General features: G+C 43.0%; 1 protein-coding gene across 3 annotated transcripts in view; it reads right to left on the bottom strand.

Moving 5' to 3' along the window:
• thrb (thyroid hormone receptor beta) overlaps window positions 1–20,716 on the bottom strand; it is a 48,382-nt gene that overhangs the window by 19,542 nt on the left and 8,124 nt on the right. For 2 of the 3 annotated variants that reach the window (XM_086062466.1, XM_086062465.1), the window contains exons 5-6: window positions 10,402–10,488; window positions 5,904–6,050 (exon numbers count right to left, since the gene is read on the bottom strand). In XM_086062466.1, coding sequence (XP_085918592.1) covers window positions 5,904–6,050; window positions 10,402–10,488 — 234 coding nt within the window. The remainder of the gene's footprint in view (window positions 1–5,903; window positions 6,051–10,401; window positions 10,489–20,716) is intronic. The other variant, XM_086062467.1, reaches the window with a different exon arrangement.

The following is a 20,716-nucleotide window of genomic DNA, read 5'->3' as shown; positions in this document are numbered from 1 at the left end:
GTAGTTGACCGCCGGTCGAGATGAGAGTTGAGTGGTGCTCACTGAGGAGCCGACCAACTGAGCGCCGAGCGCTGAGCAAGCGATACAGAGCATTGAGTCAAACTGAACGTTGAGCGAGTGAGATGAGTGAAGCATATGAATAAGCTTCAGAATTGGCCTAGTGGATGGTGAGCTAGTAGCCTATTCTGGGCCTGAAGCCTGGACTGGACTGTACCTGGAGTCAAACAAGCTTGAATCTGCTCTGCTCTGCTCGGGCCGGTAGGAGGTTGTATGTAGTGTAGCAACTTTACAGCCTGTGCTGGTAAAAAAAAGAATTAGCCACATTTGCGGGTGAGCTGGTCGCAGTGTCGAGCCCTACCAGAGGGGGAATATCCCGTATACCAGAGATGGGCATCGAGGGCCGGAATCCTGCAGGTTTTGCATGTTGCCCTTCTCCGACACAGCTGATATATGATCAGCTCATCAGCAAGCTCTGCATAAGCCTGATAACGATCCTGTTGATTGGAATCAGCTTGTGTTGGAAGTGAGAAACCTCCAAAACCTGCAGGACCTGCAGGATACTGTACTGTACAAGGTTCGCTCCATATGACACCCAGCAGTATAAACCTTCATCTTCAACAGTACATCTTCAACTTGAGTACCCTTGCATCATTGGATGTATCAGCATTTTACTCACAATATTGGTAAATAGTCCTCACTCAGTAGTAGTCATGAAGTACTTTGATAAGCAAATCATGGCACAGACAAAACTATCAACGTCACTGTGGATCCTCGCCAGTACGCTTATGGGAAGAACCACTCCACAGATGATTCCGTCTCATCAGGGGTTCACACAGCGTTCACCCACCTGGAACACAGGAATTCCTACGTCTGCCCGCCTTTCCGAGATTTCACCTCCACCTTCAATACAATAAATCTAAAGAACCTGCTGCAAAAGCTGATCATTCTAGGGCTTAGTCCATCACTGGGGAACTGAGTCTTGGACTTTCTGACCAATAGTCGACAGACTGTCATAATAGAGTAATAGATAATAGAGATTGCGAGATGCTGTGACTATCGCGAGATAGTCTAGCTACTACGGACATCTCGGTCAGTATAAAAACTAAATATCTTCTGCCTCATCCGCGAGGGCGTCAAGGAATTAAAGGTTAGTTTGGAATTCGTCGGCCAACAGGTAGGTGTGACCTCCAACGAGATAATGCCGAGTTACGCTCTTCATTCGCGGCTGTTTCAGCCGAGTTGGAGACGATTAAAAAGTTAGCTAAGTTAAAGCATTTTAAACAGAAATAATTTGTTAAAAGTAAAGGACGGGAGCTTAAAGGGACCTCTTTCGGGATGAATGACCAATTCCCGAGAGAGATTAATGAGCGGCGAAAGGTACTGTTTCCCATAATGAGACAGAATAGGCAGGCGAGTAAACGGACTACGATGGTCGTTGATAAGCTATACATCGATGGCCAACTATTCGCCAACTATTCCGGAACCCCAACTCCACTCCCTGGCTGTTCTAACTGGTATGGTGGAACTGAACTTTGTTTGATTATTAGATGTATACATATATATGTGGTTTTAAAACCTAGAATATGAATACTTATTATGTATAGGCTATATTACAAATATAATATTAATACATAACTATATCTAAAATATATTTAAACAAAAAATCTTGCTTAGGTTACCATTTACTGCTGTATTGTTATGTTTAACCCCCCACCAATTTCCTTTACATCCACCTACCACCCCATTTTTTCACTGTCAGATTTACTTACACGTTACCTCTCCATTCACACAAATCACATAAACCACCTAACCACATGCTAATAGTAACAAGCAGCTTACACATATATACACACAGGACTGAGTTTATATTGTCTGTATGTATAAATTTGCTTTGGTTTCCTGGAATGTGTGTGGCGTTTGCCCACAGGCAAAAATAATAAAAATTTTAGACCATCTCTCAAAATTAAAAGCAGATATTTGTCTCCTACAAGAAACCCACCTACAAAAATCAGAAGAAAAAATATTTATTGACAGGAATTTCAGTCAAGTATACTCTGCCTCTTATAACAGTAGACAAAGAGGAGTCTGTATACTCATACATAAGAATGTATTCTTTAAATAATACAGTAACAGACCCAGAGGGCCGATACATTATTATTCAGGTCACTATATTTAATAAAGTATATACATTTGGTAATTTTTATGCCCCTAATAATGATGATCCGGCCTTTTTCCACGATTTTTTCTCTCAGCTGTTTGATATAGCAGCGAACTCTACTATTATTATTGGAGGAGACTTTAACACAGTATTAAATCCATTAATTGATCGTTCTAATAATACGACATGTATAAGGCGATTACAATCCGCTAAAGTAATAAGGGAATATATGGATAATTTGGGCCTTGTCGACAGCTGGAGATTTAAAAACCCGACTAAGAAGGAATTTATCTTCTTTTTTGCGGTGCACTGGTCTTTTTCAATAATTAATTTTTTCCTTACAAATAATTCTATTGCTGACAAAATTGGTATAAAAATACATCCTATTACTATTAGCGACCATCTACCAGTCTTCCTCACCCTAAAAGTTTATTATACCTTCAAACCACCCCGACATGCCGTTTTAACATTTCACTGCTAAATGATGCAGAGTTTGACAACATTATAAGAAGAGAGTGGGCAGACTTTCTGGAAATAAATGACTCTCCAAACCAGTGGTGTAACACCATGCTAGGGGACCAACGAGAAATGCAAACATTTTTGGGCCCCCCCCCTAATTTTCCTCCCATTCACCGCCCCAAAAACACTACACGCACACACTCACGAGCACTCCCGCGTACACACGCATGCACCCCCCCCACACACACACACACACGTGCGCGCACACACACAGGTGCGTGCGCACAGCCATTGGAGAGAAGTGTGATTTGTCAGGCCCTCCAATTTTAATATTGTGACATCTATATTGAACATTAAAAATACCTTACATTAAATGCATAAAAAATATATATTATATTCTATTTTACAACTTTTAAATATGTTTGAACATGTGCAAAAGGCTCACTATGGCACCAAAAAACAATAACGTAATTTGCCATAGATTTTAATTCCACTAACTGCACTTTATAACAAAAATAATTTGTAGCTATACTCACTCATTAGAAGTTAATCTGCGCGCCGCGCTCAGCGAAGTAATTTACGATACTCCTATAAGTTCAAAGTAGCATTTGTCAGAAAAATACTTGTTTCCTTGTTTAGTGTATCTGGAGAATGATTTAGAGCGCCTGAGCCAAATGCGATATTAGCTTGCATTTGGCGTCAAATTCTTCCCCTGAGGCTGCGTAGGCGGCGGGGACTGCGGCGATAGCACGCACACTATACCACTTTATTTTCAACACGCATCATATCATCGAGACTCATCGTGACTGACAGATGCCAAAGTCAAGTGATTAAATGATCATTTCCGACATTGTATTTACAAAATAACTCTGGCCGTTTATTTCCTAATTTTCCTTCCTTCCTTCCTTCCTTCCTTCCTTCATTCCGTCCTCCCTCCCTCCCTCCCTCCCTCCCTCCCTCCCTCCCTCCCTCCCTCCCTCCCTCCCTCCCTCCCTCCTGTCATGGGCCCCTGCGTTGTCTCTGGGCCCGGTGCGATGCACCGGCTGCACCGGCGATATTTACGCTACTGCTTCAAACGTATCTCCATTTCTTCTCTGGAAAGCTGGGAAAGCGGTAATTAGAGGTAAAATTATATCATATTCATTTTATAAAAAGAAACAGGATTAAAAATTAGAAAAAGACCTGGAAGATAAAATTAAACAACTGACGGATGAGTACGCAATAAACCCAAATAACTAAATATGGACTGACTTACAAAATACAAAATACAGTTAGACGATATATTATCCAAAGACAGAGTTTATAATACAAAAATTGAGATACAACAACTTTGAATATAATATAAAATCCGGTACATTTCTTGCAAACCAACTTCAACGCAATTGGGAAAAATCTCTTATAACAGCTATTAAAGGGACAACCGGTGAGTGTATACAATCACCTGAAGAAATTAATAATATTTTTTATAACCATTATCGCAACCTATACTCAGAAACTAACAAGCCTAACCCTGAGCATATTGAGGCATTCCTCAGTAGCTTAAATATGCCTCAGTTATCTACTGGATATGAAGATATCTTAGATGCGCCACTGACTATAAACGAGCTGTATAGTGCTCTCGATAGTATGCCTAATGGCAGAACACCTGGCCCGGATGGTTATATATTTTTTAAGCACTTTTGATTAAGGCTTGCTCCATTGTTCTTAAGAGTAGTAACAGAAATGAAAACCAATGGTTACATGTACGTCCACACATGAATACAGCAGGAATTAAACTTTTATTAAAGCCAGAAAAAGACCCCACCCTTCCGTCAAGTTCTACTAACAATATTAGGAGACTCTTTAACCTTATTAGTATGTCCCAGCAACATGATAAAAAGGCAGGTATTATATCGTTGGATGTAGAAAAAGCCTGCGACAAAGTTAACCCGTCATTCCTCTTTGCTGTTCTAAATAAATTTAGCTTTGGGAAATAATTTATTCATTGGGTGTCAGTATTATATGATTCTCGTAAAGCTACAGTTACTACTAATGGGATTATATCTCAGAGTTTTACTCTACAGAGAGGCACAAGACAGGGATGCCAATTGTCCCCTTTATTATTTGCGATATTTATTGAGCTGCTTGCATTAGCTATACGCCAGGATAGAAGGATCCAAGGAATTCACTCCGGGGTAACACAACATAAAATTAATCTATATGCCGATGATATTTTACTTTATTTAGAAGAACCTGCTATGTTAAGGGAAGTATCTAACTTAATAACTAAATTCTCACATTTATCAGATTATTCTATTAACTGGACAAAATCAACACTACTAACTATTACAGAAAATTCATGCAACCCTGCAAACCAGGACCCACATTACTCTTTTCCTATAGGTAATCTAAAATACTTAGGCATAAAAATCTCAACTAAGATGTTGAATCTGTAAAATTACCAAATGAACGAGCTCTCGCTCTAAAAAAAAAAAGAATACAAAAAAAAGGCCCCCGGCTATCAGAATCCACAGCACCAATGGCTGAGTCTAAAGCTCAGCGGCTATATGCTACAAACACTCGAAGTGTGCATGCGCAGCTAGGAACGAGCATGCACGACGTCGAAACGGCAAATTGATTGACGGGATCGAGAACTAATTGTTAAGATGATCCACCCGGAAGACGCAGCAACAAAAGATACACCTTTAACTCCTCTGTTACTCCTAGCATTGTTCTCACGACGGTATGATGACCCTTCGTGAGGATGATACTTGTCGAAGTGTACCGATATCTTATTTGCCACCAGACGATTATTACTGACTTAGGAGTGACTCAGCAACACGTTTAGCCACACTAACTAGCTGTCTGAAGCTCATTGCTCACTACCTGGTGTGGTAGCGTTGAGCATGTCTTGACCTTGACCATGTAAATGACATAAGTGAAACTTTTTGAGGCTGTCTCTGCGTTTCAGCTATCGGAAAAGTTTGAAAAAAATGTATTCTCAGTTTTGCTATGAATTTTTTTCCATTTTATTTCATTGAATGTTGTCGTGGCGATGCATTGTTTGCCATAAAAATTTCGCTGATTTCGATAGTCTAAACATGTGTAAAAGCATATGAAATTTTGTAAACACATCAGGACCAGCAAAAAATACGTCCATATGTTGAAGATTTATTGTGGCTTTAAAAAAAAAAATCTAATTATGATGTACCAGTATCAAAGCGTGCCAGTACCCCCAAAGTGGCCTGGGCCGTGAGGGTCTTTCATAGCTGCTCACAACTCCTGTTGATTCTGCAGTTGTACGTACCTCACAAAACATAGGTAGTTTTTTTGCAAAATCCACCACTCGAGTTATTGCAGGGGTGATAATTGTTGTAAATTGCCTGAATGCCTCTAAATCCACTTTATTTCCTTCAGGGGTATTTAACGTGGATGGATGACCAATATTTGCAGGCTGAAAGGACAAGAAGGACATTTTAGTGCATCTAAATAGAAACAATAAAACTGAAATTCTATAGCAAGGTAAGGCATGGTAAGCTTAGAACTACAGCACAGTACATTATGCTTCACAACAGGCCAACCACAGTAACAGAAATGTGACGATTTTTTCATGCTGGAGAAAAATTGGTGTAAAGCACTTCTCACACTGCATGCACCCAATGTGAAATGCATAACCTGCAGAAAGTCAACAGCGCCATCAGCTTTATGGGGAGAGATTTGTCTCAAAATTATTATTCATGATTTTTACGTGTTTTTGAGATCCACAAATGCATCCGGGATTTTCACGTGTTATTCAGCTCCACAAACATTTTCTTGATTATCACGTTTTTCAGATATATCAGCAATTTTCACGTCTTTTTAAATTGTATGTGTTATTTTATGTTTATTCGCTGCTTTAGTGGTGAAGAAGAAGAACATTTAAGAGCAGAAGAACAGTGCCTTTCGAGTGAAGGCAAAACAAGCTCAAGGGAAACAAACTAAGTTTGCATTTTGTTTCCCGACTTGTGCAAAATAAACACATAATGGAAGGTCAGATAAAGACTCGATTTCTGTTTTTCAGTTTCCAATTTTAAACACGTAACGGCTCATTACCTTTCAATGGAGACAGCAACACTGCCTCCCCGTGGAGGCAAGGAGGAACGGGCCTTAGACACATGTGAATATCAGAGGACTTGTGTGTGTGTTTGTGTGAAGATCTTGAAACAATGTTATTTGTCTAAAAATAAATGCGCATGTGCGACGATCCACAAACGCACTTTCGACAACTCGCAAGCAAAAGTCATGGAACATGCACACACAAAATTAAAAAAGACGTGATAACCGTGATTAGTGGATCTAAAAAACATGTGAAAATCATGAAATTGTGTGTTTCTCCCCATTTAGATGTGTAGAATCGCTTTCACACTGCACTCGTCAGGGTGCAGTGCTTCCGTTGGCAAACCCATTCATTGTGGTGAGGTGCGAGGATGACGGAACGTTGCGCCGCAACGGCAAGACGCTTCGAGTTGAATTTTTTTTTTTTTTTTTTTTTTACATTTATTGAACATAGATGAATAATACAAACATCAGTTAACCCAATTTACATGTATCATCCATCCATCCATTTACTACCACTTAGCCATGTCGGCTTTAGGAGGGAAGCCTAGACTTCCCTCTCTCCAGCTACATCAACCAGCTTCTCCAGCGGGATCCCAAGAATCCCGAGGGTGTAGAGCTGGTCCACTGTTCCACGGCCGGGACGAAAACCACACTGCTCCTCCTGAATCCGAGATTTGACTTCCCGACGGACCCTCCCCTCCAGCAGCCCTGAATAGACCTTACCAGGGAGGTTGAGAAGTGTGATCCCTCTATAGTTGGAACACACCCTCCGGTCCCCCTTCTTCAAAAGGGGGACCACCACCCCGGTCTGCCAATCCAGAGGCGCTGTCCCCGATGTTGTAGAGGCGTGTCAAGCATGACAGCCCCACAACATCCACAGCCTTTAGTAGCTTGGCTTGGCTTGTACCTTTAGCTTGGCTCTGGGAGGATCTCAACCACCCTCAGGGTCTTGCCACCGAGAAGCTTTCCAACCACCTCAATGACTTTACCCCAGAGATAGGAGATCCGACCTTAGATTCCCCAGACTCTGCTTCCTCAAAGGAAAACGTGTCGGTAGAATTTAAGAGGTCTTCGAAGTTCTCCCCTCCGACTCACGACGTCCCGAGTGGAGGTCAGCAGCATCCCATCTCCACTATACACAGTGTTAATGGTGCACTGCTTTCCTTTCCTGAGACGCCGGATGGTGGACCAGAATTTCCTCGAAGCCGTCCAGAAGTCGTTTTCCATGGCCTCCCCGAACTCCTCCCATGTCAGAATTTTTGCCTCAGCGACCGCCAAAGCTGCGTTCCGCTTGGCCAGCCCATACCTGTCAGCTCCCTCCGGAGTCCCACAGGCCAAAAAGGCCAGGACTCCTTGTTCAGCTTGACAGCATCCCTTACCTGGACCCTCACCTAGGACCTGTTTGCCTGCCAGGGGCATAAAGCCCCAGACAACATAGCTCCTAGGATCATTGGGACATGCTAACTCCTCCACTACGATAAAGTGATGACTCACAGAGGGGTACATGTATCATATAATTAATAAAAATAAATAAACAAAAATAAATAAATAAATAAAGCACAGAAATAATAACATTCAGTTAGCTCAGTGAGTTATTTCTTGTTCGTTATCAATTTCAGAGACTTAAAATAATAGTCAATTCCAATTAAAAAAAACACTTTAAATAAAGGTTTTAAATTTAGAGATTTGCATTTATGGATTAAATTTCCCCAACAAAACATACAAATTAACAAAGATTGTCACTTTTTTGTTCTTATATTCAAAAAGTTAACAATGTTTTACCATCTAATACAATCTTGTGTTTTAATTTACAAGTAAATATTGTGTTATATTTTCAAATGTGGTTCTCTAACTTTATTTGTAATGAAGAACTTAAAAGGAACAAGCCACTCCAACTAATATTCCTAAATTGAGTACTGTATTCCCCAAAAAATTCCCACACGGCATTATCTTCCCAACTTTGTATAGAGATTCTCTGATGTGTTTATTAGTACATTTGCTGCTTAAGATATACATACCATTTATATCAAGAATATTGCTACTCACTGGTTGATCATTTTGGTTATTATACACTCGGGATGGAATTAATAACAAAGTGAAATCTTTTAAATTTGATAGGAAATGCCTTTTCCAGTAAGAGATCAGAGTAACTAAGGATTTAGCCATTACAATTAAATAAGTCCTTCACGAAAATATTATCAATCCAATTTTGCAAATATAATGATTTGCTCCTTTTAAGAATACAATAATTGTTCCAAATTATAGCATTATGTGGGGTAAAAATTATGGGTGTAGCACATTGTCCATGCCAACAACGCTTGGTGATAAAACGCTGACAATTTAACAGGTAGCTTTGAGACATTATAGTTGCACAATAACAAAAATTTAAGACCTCCTAAATTACTGAACATGTTATACAGAGTTCAGGGTGTACCCCGCCTACTGCCCGAAGCCAGCTGGGATAGGCTCCAGCGCCCCCCGCAACTCTTGTGAGGACAAGCGGTTAAAAAAATGGATGGATGTATGGATGTTGTACAGAATAAAATACAATAAAGATCCCAAAGCTTTTATACATTCCTTTAACCACGTCACTCTAAATGTGTAATTCATTCATGTCCATGAAGTTCAATAGTTCAAAACCACCTTCCACTTTTTGTGCAGATAACACGTTTTTTTAATTTAGATTTTTTTTCAGATTATGGTGTTTCTTCTTCCAAATAAAATAAACAATTATTTTATTAATGTCCTTACTTATGGAATCACTAGCATCAAGAGAAACGGCAGGGTACACAAATCTAGAATTTAGTGAACGTTACATCACGAAAGCACACACGACTGGCTGTAATGCAACGCATTTCACGTACAGTAAAGGCGTTTCAAATATGGGGAGAGTTAACACCTGAATTAACGCGATCAGTTTAAACGCGCGCATGCATGCACGCTGTTGGTTCATCTGCTCTGCATAACTGGGAAGTCATTATTTCCACGCCATGCAGAGTCACGATTCCATAAAAGAAAAATTCACAGTCAGCAAACTGTATGTTTGTTTCGGAGAGAGTTTGTGCATTAAGACAACAACATATGCCTGTTAAAGCCTTGTACTACAGTTAGGAGATTACTTGACCGGGGACGAAAAGTAACTACTGATTTGCATTTCCTGGCTAACAGCCAATCAGAGTGATTGTCACCAAAACAATTTGCATAAAAAGCTAAATGATAGAAGAAACTCTTAATACGTAACCATTTTAAACGCTGCTTTTTACTTTAAGCTTGTTCCCGCCTGCACTATGAATATGTTGAACAAGATTGTTGTACACGTATTTCACTTGATGCATTTCACTTAATGAAACCATGACTGTGGACCGCACAACAAACAATGACCTCCCTGCCATGTTATTTGTCATGATGTGAAGACAATGATTTGAGAATCTGGTTATTTCTTTCACTCTATTCACACTTGCTATGGTGTTGCAGTGTGACAAAATGCAGTTGGTTGTATAACACATTACAATGACAGCTGTTATTTGTATTTGTTGTTCTGATTGGATTTTGTGACTTGACCGATTTTGAAAAGAACATGTTCGTCCCTCACCACATACACAATGAATGGGTTTGAGGACCTTCTGAATGCATTGTAGGTGTATTGTAGTTACTTCTGCCTGATCTACTCTGTTTCAGGGACCGACATAGAGAGTGTTAAGTCATACCTTCGTTTCCTTCATCTCCACTGCTCTCTGGTCAGAGGTATAGAATAAATTACATGTTATTTCATTAAGAAGCATAGTTTCCTCGTCCTGTTTGGATAATAAACAGGAATTGTGTGAAGTTTAAATGACGAAAGAAAATGGAGCAAGGCAATTAAAAAGAAAAATGAAAACTGAGAATGGATAAAATATGAGGTATATGCCACGGAGGAGGCAAGACTTCCGGCGAAAAAATAATAATCATGCACTTACGCTTTTTCCTGTTACTGTTGAAACATAGAGGCATGAGCGTATATACATGATGAACAGATCATATAGTCAATGCAAATGAAAAAAGTGAAGACATTTAAGTAGCAGTGTAAAACAAGCACTGCTGTGTCCATTTATGTCAGGCTTGTGTATAATTTTATAGTGTTTTTTTTTTTTGTCTGTCTGTGGGCCGCCTGCGCCGCCATACACAGACAACTGAGATTCTCCAGTAATTGTAGATAGACTTTATGAACATCCATTCAATAGTATTGTTTCATTTATCTACTTTTTCTTTCGGCCTTTTAAAATCATCTCTTTCTTACTGCCATTAAGCGTACACGTTTAAACCTGACATTTATAAAACATAAGTAATTTTGAAATGTAATTTTAATGACTTTTTTACTAAGACATATTTTACAAGAAAGTTTTGAAGTCTATATAGAAGAGGGAAAAAAACAGATTTGTGTCATTTGTTGAGTTAAATTTTCTTTTTGTTGGTCCTTTTTTTTAATTAATTTTCTATAGATGTAACCTGTATAGAGGAACCCTCCGCTCTCAATGTCCAGGATTCTCAGGACCACGCACCAGACAGCAGATATTACTGGAGCCTGCTGCTGTGTCATGTATGTCAATCACTATCTATGCGGGATGCCCCACGGACCCCCTCATTTTATGATGGTGTTGTGTATGATCCAAAGGTACAACCAATGTTTGGTCATGTTGAATTTGAGTAATCAAATGTACAAGTTATGTGGACTGTCCATATATCATAAGCAGTGAAGACACTTACTGTCCACGCAATACCCTTCCTTACTTTTGGCAGATTCACCATGCCAGTGGTGTGAGACTTTGTGGTACACATACACGAGGACACGTTTATACAGTGATGCGATTCAGCGATTACCGTGATGACAAAATAAAGTAATTAAAGACAAAGTGGATTCTACCCAAGTGTGGAGAAGAATGTAATTAGATTGTATACATTACCAGGTCCAGAAGAATTTTACAAATCGAGCATTTATTCTGACGTAAATAGAGCTAATCTTGTATGATTTTTTTTTCAACATAACTCGAATAGGTAGATGTAAATTCTCTCATAATTACATCTATTTACTCAATGTGAAGCACTCAGATCAAATAGTAATGACTGCCGAGTCTTTGTTTGAAACTAATGTAAGATTAGAATTCAAAACGGTGCGATACAGAGAAAACATTCAAATTCAATGATAGTAGTCTGTCGCAGTGTGTGTCTGAACACAAATGAGCAGATAGCGAACAATGGAAATGGTGTAAAGTTTACTTGTTTTATATTGTCTCCAATCTTTTCTTGTTTTTTTCCCCCTGTAAAACTTAAAATATGTTGTATTTCTTCACCTTGTGTTGGCTTGACTATAGCGTGGGTTAACAGCTCTTTGTGTAGTGCTGTATAATAAGAGGCTGAGATGGCAACTTGGCATCGGCGATCTCTTTACTGAACTCTCCTGCTCTCAACTTCCATATTCAACAACATACCAAGGCACCGCCTAGTGGTCACATTAATAACAATACACACAATACACCACATCCCTCTTTTCCAACAAAAGTGCCTTTTGACCTTCTTTTTTTTTTTTAAATGCCAAATATTCTTTGCAATGCTAAATGTATGAAAATCTATCACCCAAACATTAGTATTACTATTCTTAACAGAAACCATGTCGAGTATGAATTCAAATGCATTTCAAGTTGCATGCAAATACAATTTTAACTAATTCCTATTTACACTCTTTTTTTTTTATGACAACATACTAAACACAACATGAACAAATGTGTCATAGACCTATAAATTCAAAACATCCGCCCTGTACCTAGCAGGGCGCCTGACTGCACGACCACTGCATGTGTAACAGGTTGGTGTGTTGTCCATTGTAGATGGAGGATCAATAGGTGGTTGCCCTTGTGGTGGTTCCACTTGATCCTCTGAGTCAAACTGTTCATCAACTGATGTATCTTTGAACAAACTGGGGTGTATCTTCCTCAGATGCCTCCGGTTCCTCCTAAGCTTAATTTCTGCTGGAGTCTGCATGGTTTAGGAGCAAGGTTCCTCTGTCTTCTGGACAACAATTGCTGGTTCCCAGCCGAGCTGTGTTTGCATGTGCACGGTGTTACCTGTAGTCAACACTGGTAGTTGCTTTGCACGCTGGTCAAAGTGTTGTTTCTGGCAAAACTGCATGGCTCTTATCTTGTTGGAGATGTTTGGTGGGGGGGATTGTTTGAGCACAGCACTAGAACATGGCAGTGTGCTGCGCAAAACTCTTCCCATCAACATTTGTGCCGGTGACATGTTCAGTCCTGTAACTGGAGTATTTCTCAGAGACAGCAGCACTAGATGTGGCTCTATGCCAGTCTGTATTGCTTTTTTCAATGCGTGTTTGACAGTTTTTATAGCTCGCTCAGCCATTCCATTGGAAAAGGGAAAACCTGGACTTGAGAATGTGAGTTTGATTTTCCATGAAATTGCAAATGATTCATCTCGTAGCTGGCGAATTGGACATGATCACTCACTATCTCTTTGGGAATCCCATGTCTTGCGAAGACGGATTTCATCTTGTTTTATACGGAAGATTTAGCCCTTCGGGGTACTTTGTGAGGTAGTCAACCAAAATGTGTGTATGGTGTTAATGTAACAACAAGATCATACTTCTGTAGCTGGAGAAGCATCCCTTGTAGTCTTGCTGGTGCTTTGCAGAGCAGCTTGCGCATAATCACTTCTAGAGGCTTATGATCAGATTGGACTGTCACTGGTCTTCCATACACATACTGATGGAACCTTTTAGTGGCAAACACGATAGTTAGCAACTAACTTTTTTCTATCCGTGCGTACCTTTTTTCAGTGTCTGTGAGTCAGCCTGTAGCGTTAGTGGTTTCTTGTGATCAAAGAACCTCAGGACAGGTGCTTGTGTGAGGACAGTTTTAAGTGACTGCAGCGCCTCACTGTGGTGTGGCTGCCATTGCCACACAGTGTCTTTCTTGAGTAGCTGTCTTAGCGGTGCAGTAAGCAATGCTTCATTTGGTATACACTTTGTGATGCCCAGTAAGCGCTGGAGACTTTGCTTGTCCTCTGGGGTGGGCATGTCAACAATAGCTTTGATCTTGGTGTCATCAGCTTTCTGACCTGCTGCTGTGATGATTTGTCCCATATACGTGTCCACTTTTAATTGAATCTTGTCCTTGTTAAATTTCACATTTGCAGCTTTTGCTCTTTCCATGACATTTTGTAAGATCTCATCATGCTCACCTCAGATTCTGCTGCAATGATCATGTCATCAGCAATAATAAAAACACCAGGAATATCCCCAAATGTCTCACAGTTTCTTCTGCTGAAACACTTCACTGGCGGATTTAATTCCAAATGGTAGTCGGAGGAAGCGGTACCGACCCCATGGCGTGTTGAAGGTACAGAGCTTTGATGATGGTTCGTCTAGTTTAACCTACCATTATGCATCCTTTTCATCCAAAATGGTGAAGATTGATTTACCTGCTAATTTGCTGCGGACATCTTCAGGTGTGGGAATGGAGTAGTGCTGCCGTTTGACTGCTTGATTCAAGTCACAAGGGTCCAAACACACCCTTAGTGTATCATTCTTTTTCTGCGTAGCGACGAGTTTGTTCACCCAATCAGTGGGCTCATTAATTGGAGTTATCACTTCTCTGTCCACAAGTCTCTTTTTTCGTGGGTACATTATATTATTTATTTATGCATGCATGAATGACAGGTGTGATGCCTGGATCAATGTGTATGTGGTTGGTGGCTGATGTGAGCACATCCACTCTCTTCACCACCCAGGATTCCTTTATCTGCTTGTCTTGATACAACAAATTCAAGCGGTGCACTGAATTTGTTGGTTTTACATTCAAGAATCACAGTCCCATCTGCGCGTATGCGAGCACCATCAAAAGCTATTAGCACCGTCTTTGTGGGCTGTTGTTGAATGGGACCTGGCAACTTTCGGTACATGCGCATGGGAAGCACACTTACATCTGCACCAGTGTCAAGCTTGCAGTTGATAGGCACACCTTTTATTAAGATCTTTTCTTTCCACTTGTTAGTCTTATTTTTATCATTGCACACCATGCCAATATACAGTGTCCATTCCAGTCTCAATGTTCACATCCTTTGGTTTTTTGCATGCATTGTTTTTTCTACATTAGTTCTGCATACTTTTGAGAAATGGTTACTTTTTCCACGCTTGTGACATGTTGCTCCAAAAGTTGGGCATTTTTTAGGCAAATGGTTGTTGCCACACTTTGTACAGATTGTCTGCTTGTTGCACTTTTGTTCTTCTTTTGATTTGGTCGTGTGTGTCCATGTGTTTTCCCCAACACATCCACTGGAGTATCTTGGACAACAGGTGTTGCTTGCCTGGATTTGCGACCTTGCCTCCTCTGCTGACCTGCACGTTTCAATGGCCTTGTTCAGAGTGAGCTCTCTATCTCGAAGTAGTCTCTCTTTCAGACACGTGTCATTTATACTGAACACTAGCTTATCTCTGATCATATCATCCCCATGTTGTCCAAATTTACAGTCTTTGCTCTTCTGGTGTAATTCTGTGACGTACCTGTTCACCGTAATTACAATACTGCAGGCTGCAGTAATTTTTTAACGCCGTCAGAACATCTTCCACTATAAGTGTGTGAGTGTGTTATACACTTCTAGCACCTCCTCGCCGACAGTGTGAAGAAGAATAGCTATTTTAAACTCCTCGTCTTTGTCCAACGCACCCGTGGCTGTCACGTGGAGCCGAAACCTATGTTCCCATCTGCGCCATGCCTCAGACAGATTGCCAGATTACCACATCTCCCCTTTCTAGAATCAATGGGTAGACCACCAATGATTCAGCAGGACCTTAGGGGGTTATTCTGCTCCTGTGTCTGGAAGGTCTGCTCCTATCTGTGTCATTTGCACACTCAACAGACACGCAACATTTTAACTTTAGCTTTGAACAAGAAATTGCAAAAATACAAAACACCTTGTACTATATATCTTCACTCTAGCCCTGAAACTTCAACATTTACATTCAAATATTGCAACAACAATTTCTGTTGTTTTTCTCTTTTTTGTTTTGTTTCTGTCTCTCAGCCTCTATAAAGTCTGATGAACAAATTTAAGACCAAACCGGATTGTTTTTTATCACAGCTCTCCCAGACCTGGTTCTTTTTTTCTTTTTTCTTTTCTTTTTCTTTTTTTCTTTAAAGAGCTCAGTATATTTCATTCGGAAATGTCATCATCATTGCTTGTTTTTTTTCAATATTTTTTTCAATATATATATATATATATATATATAAAAAAAATTGTATGTGGGTGAGTATGCGTGCGTGCGTGCGTGCGTGCGTGCGTGCGTGTATTTGTTAGCTCACCAAAAACCTATTAGAAAAAATCCCATACCGTTCACCTAAACCGAACACCGCCGTCAGGAGACCCGAGGGGACCAAAGAAAACAAAGGAAAGTGAAATCCAGCACCGACCAGACACCACCCACCAGAATTCTTCCCCAACCCCAGAAACATCTAAATTCCAACAAATCCAAAAAAAATAAAATCAGGGAGACCTCAAGAGACCGAAGGAGAGACTGAGGAAAGGAAGGAAGGACAGACGAAGCCGAGTGAGATCCACAGACACCAGCCTCCACCGATTCAATGTCCTGAGGAGGAAACAGATTGTGTCTGAGTTTCGATAGATGCTGGTGTGGTGGATCTGGCATGCATGAAAATCTCCACCAAAGAGGGGAGCCGTCGACCCCTGCCAGGACAGAGCAAGCGCAACACCTCAGGGCCCCCCAGGCCGCGGCAGAGCCAAAGGACGACCCCCGGGCCCCGCCAGGGCCACCGGCCGGAGAGCAAACCCAGGAGCAGGAGCGCCCCCTACCCCAACACGGCCCGCGCCCCCGACCCAACGCAGCAGGACGGGGCACTGCAGGCCTGCCAAGCACCCCACCGGCCCACAACCCCCACACCCAACACGACCCCCCCGCCCCCCATCCACCCCCGCCATCCACCCCAACCCAGCCCCAGCCGCCCCCAGGTCCCCAAGCCCCCAGACACCCCCACCCCAGAACCCCCCCCCCCCACCCCCCGCCACCCCCAACAAAGCCGCCCTCCCCCCGACCCCACCCCGACCAACCGGCAGCCCCCCAACCACCAAGACCCGGGCCATGGATGGAGCCCCCGGCCCAGGGGAGGGGAAGGAAGGCGTACCGGGGAGGGGGAAGGGAGGGGGGAAGGAGACGACAAGAAGGGCAGGGGGCAGCGGCAGGGCCGCAGAGAGAGGGGGAGAGGAGGAGGAAGGGTGACGAGGGAGAAGGGACAGGGAGGCGGAGGACGGGCGGGGAGAGGCGAGGAGGGAGAGGCAGCAAGGGGGAGGAAGGGGGAGGGGAGAGGGAACCACGGGGCACCCCGGCGGCCCACAGGCCCCGAAACGCGTCGCCGGGCACAGAGCGACGGACCGCGCCGGAGCGGCGCCGCCCCAGACACCAGGGAGAGCCCCGCAACGCAGCACTCCCCAAGGGACCCAGGGAACGGCCAAGACGCAGCCGCCACCCAGCAGCCAACAGAGGGGCAGACCCGCCCACGCCCAGCCAGGGGGGGACAGCACCCACAAAATTAACCCACTGGCATGCCGTGAATCCGAATATCAACCCCTAGTGCCCAGACCTGGTTCTGAGAGTAGGAGTAGATGGTAGTTCTGAAACGTTCTGCTTCGGTGATGCTGCTGCAGTTTGTTCTGGAACACCTGTGATCTGCTCAGCCGCACCACAGCTGTCTCGCTCTGATGAAGGTTGCATGGCAAAGAGATGGTGACGGTTTCGCCTGATTATGTCGTGAAGTCCCTCCACCAAATATGAACGAGGTGTTGTGTGGCTCCCGATGACAGCTCCACTGTACCAATTTTGTAGAGCAAAGCAAGGTATGGATTTTCTGACTTCTTTAGGAGCCCCTTCATGGTCTGCACTGCGCGTTCAGCTTCAGCATTTCCCTCAGCAAAGTCAGCAAAATCCGCTCCCGAGAACTCCAACCCGTTATCAGTGACGAGTGCCTCTCAGATCCCATAGTGTGCAAAAATTTACTTCAGGTGCTGGATCACATTACAGTTAGAAGTGCAATTTCCACATACCTTGATGCATAGTCCACCACTAGCAGGTAGGTCTTGCTTCCTAGCGTGAACAAATCTGCTCCATATTTTTCCCGAGGTCGGCCTGGGTATGCTGTTGGCATCAGCAGCTCCCTGTGGTTCTGTATCTCCTGACAGCATACCCGGCAGTTAAGAACCACCTCGCTCAGCTGCTGGCTCAGCCCTGGCCACTAAACAGATTGTTTTGCCTTCTCTCTACACTTGACCACCCCTTGATGGCCTTGTGCAGCTTGACGAGGATGTTGTTTCTCATTGTTGAGGGGATAACGAGTTGTTGTCCTTTCAGCAGCTGCCCTTCCTGGACCGTGAGAAGCGTTCATTCTGGCCAATTCAGCTTGAGTGTGGGTTCAGTAATGCATTGGCCATCCCTCTGCACACAGCTGTATCACACGTCTGCACACACTCTTTTTGCAGCTGGTCTCGTAGTTCAGCCAGATAGACAGTGCTCACAGACAGGTTCTCCATAATCACATCCACGTAGATGTTGGTGTCTTCAAATGGTTCTTTTTCAGCCGGTGTTTCATCTCTCTCGACCGGCGCACGTGACGATGTATCTGCTGTTCACAGACATTTCCCTGCCACATGAGATATGGAGTAGGAATAGCGCATCAGACACATTCTGAAGCGTTGGATCCGCGGAGGTAAAGCAGAGCCTGAGACCCTAGAAGAAATATGAGAGGCTTGTGATCCGTCTCCAATGAAGTGTTCCCAATCAGGAAATTGCAGAACCTCTCACAGGCCCAGGTCAGTCGCAATGCCTCCTTCTCCACTTGTGCATATCTCTGCTCGGTTGGAGTGAGAGATCGTGACATGTAGGCAATTTGCCTCCACTGGCATTCTCGGTTAGCATCATACATAACTAGCGCAGGTTGCGATGTCAGAGCATTCTTCAGATCTTGAAAAGCGTTAGCCTGTTCAATGCCCCACATCCAACAGTTATTTTTCGATAGAAGATCACGCATCTCTTTCCGCCAACTGTGGGATAAATTTACCCAGCTGGTTATACAATGCCGAGGAAGCATCTCAGTTCACTTACTGTTGTTGGTTCTTGCATCCTTTTCACAGCCTAGGTCTTGCATGGATCTGGACTGATGGTGCTGGCGGAGACCACATGACCTAGAAACCGCACCTCACACTTTGACAGGTCACAGGGTGATGCCCGCCTTCTGGATCTTCTCCAGCACTGCATGCAGGCCGTCATCATGCTCTCCCGAGTACGACCCCAAACCAGCACATCATCCATATGGCGCACCACTCCCTCAAGTCCTTCTGTGACCTCTGTCACCATTCTGTTATGGAAGTGTTCGGGAGCTGATGTTATGCCGAAAGGAAGGTGCTTGAAGTAGAAACGCCCAAAGGGAGTGATGAAGGTCGTCAATTTCACTGACTCTTCTGTCAGGGGAATTTGCCAAAACCCCATACTTGCATCCAACTTGCTAAAAATTCTGGCTCCAGCCAGCATTCCTAGTGTTTCCTCCACTGGTGGCAAGATGAACTTCTCTCGACACACTGATTCGTTCAGTTTGGTGAGATTAACACACATGCGAACGGCACCTGACTTCTTGAGCACCACCGCAATACCAGCACACCATTCTGTCGGCTCCTCGATTCTGCATATCACACCAAGGTCTACCATGTGGGACAGTTCCTGCTTGACATTTTCCATCAAAGGCAATGGGATCCTCCTCAGTGTTTTCAGTGAGAATGGTTGAGCCCCTGGTTTCAGCTTTATCTCATATGGCTGGCGCGATTCTCCAAGTCCGCTGCATATTTTTGAGAACGTTTGCTTTAATGTCTCTATAGTGACACTGTCCAACTGTGCAACCAGCCCCAGTTTACAGCTCACGGACCTACCCAGCAAGGCTGTGTGTAGATGACGCACAATATGTACATTCTCCATCTCGGCTTTCTCCCCTCTTCTCAGCAACAGTTTGGCGACGCCCACAACATCAAGAGAAGAGGACTCCTACTTGGCCCTAGAAGTGGCTTTCTAACTTTTCAGAGTATTAGTGGATTGTTTTGTATACCTGCTGGAACACGGTGTGTGGCAGGGCTGTGACATCAGCACCTGTGTCGATTTTGAACTGCACACTGTTGTCATTGATGTCAATGTTGACCAACCAGAGATCTCCATCCGACGTGATGCTGCCAAGGAAGATTGCATCCTCCACCTCCTCCTCTTTGACTTCATGCACTGATTTAGGAGTCCTGCACACAGGACTGTGGTGTCCCTTTTTACCACATGCGTGACATTTACTCTCATTCGCAGGACAATCTTGTGGTGGATGTGATGGAAAAGTGCCACATTTATGACACTGAGCTTTTCTTTTGCTATTCTGAGCATTGTGTGGCTTATTTGCATGCTGAGGTTTGTTTTTAGTAGGCTTACTAGTTTTTAGCTCTCTGACTCTATCCACAGACTTAGCATCACTTGCCTGAGCCATCTCGCAGTGAAACTTGCTGCTTTTTTACTTCCTCGCTTTGCCGTGCCATCCTGACAGCTTTATTCAAGGTAAGTTCTGAATCCAACTGCATGTGTTCGATAGCCCTTTATCTAGCAGTCTAACAACGAGTCTGTCTCAGATTAGCTTGTCATGTAGCCCACTGTAGCAGCAGTGTTCGGCTAGCGCATACAATGCAGTAACGAATGAATCAACTGACTTTCCTTCTCTCTGCTTGCGCAAGTTAAACTTAGCACGCTCAAAAATTACTTTCTTCTTGACCACGAAGAAATTTTGAAAACCATCACGCACCCCTTGGTAAGTGTCTTTTTCGGCAGCCGTTAGCGTTAGGCCTCGTAAGATGTCATCCGCCTCGTCCCCCATACAGTATATCAACGTATTGACCTGGTTCTCCTCAGAACTTGCATTTAGGTTACTTGCCAGGCGAAATCGTTCGAATCTG

This window comes from Leptonotus elevatus, chromosome 19, assembly GCF_054856555.1.
Source record: "Leptonotus elevatus isolate MCC_2025b chromosome 19, RoL_Lele_1.0, whole genome shotgun sequence".
Classification (NCBI taxonomy): Eukaryota; Metazoa; Chordata; class Actinopteri; order Syngnathiformes; family Syngnathidae; genus Leptonotus; species Leptonotus elevatus.
This window is presented reverse-complemented; position numbering and strand designations above follow the sequence as displayed.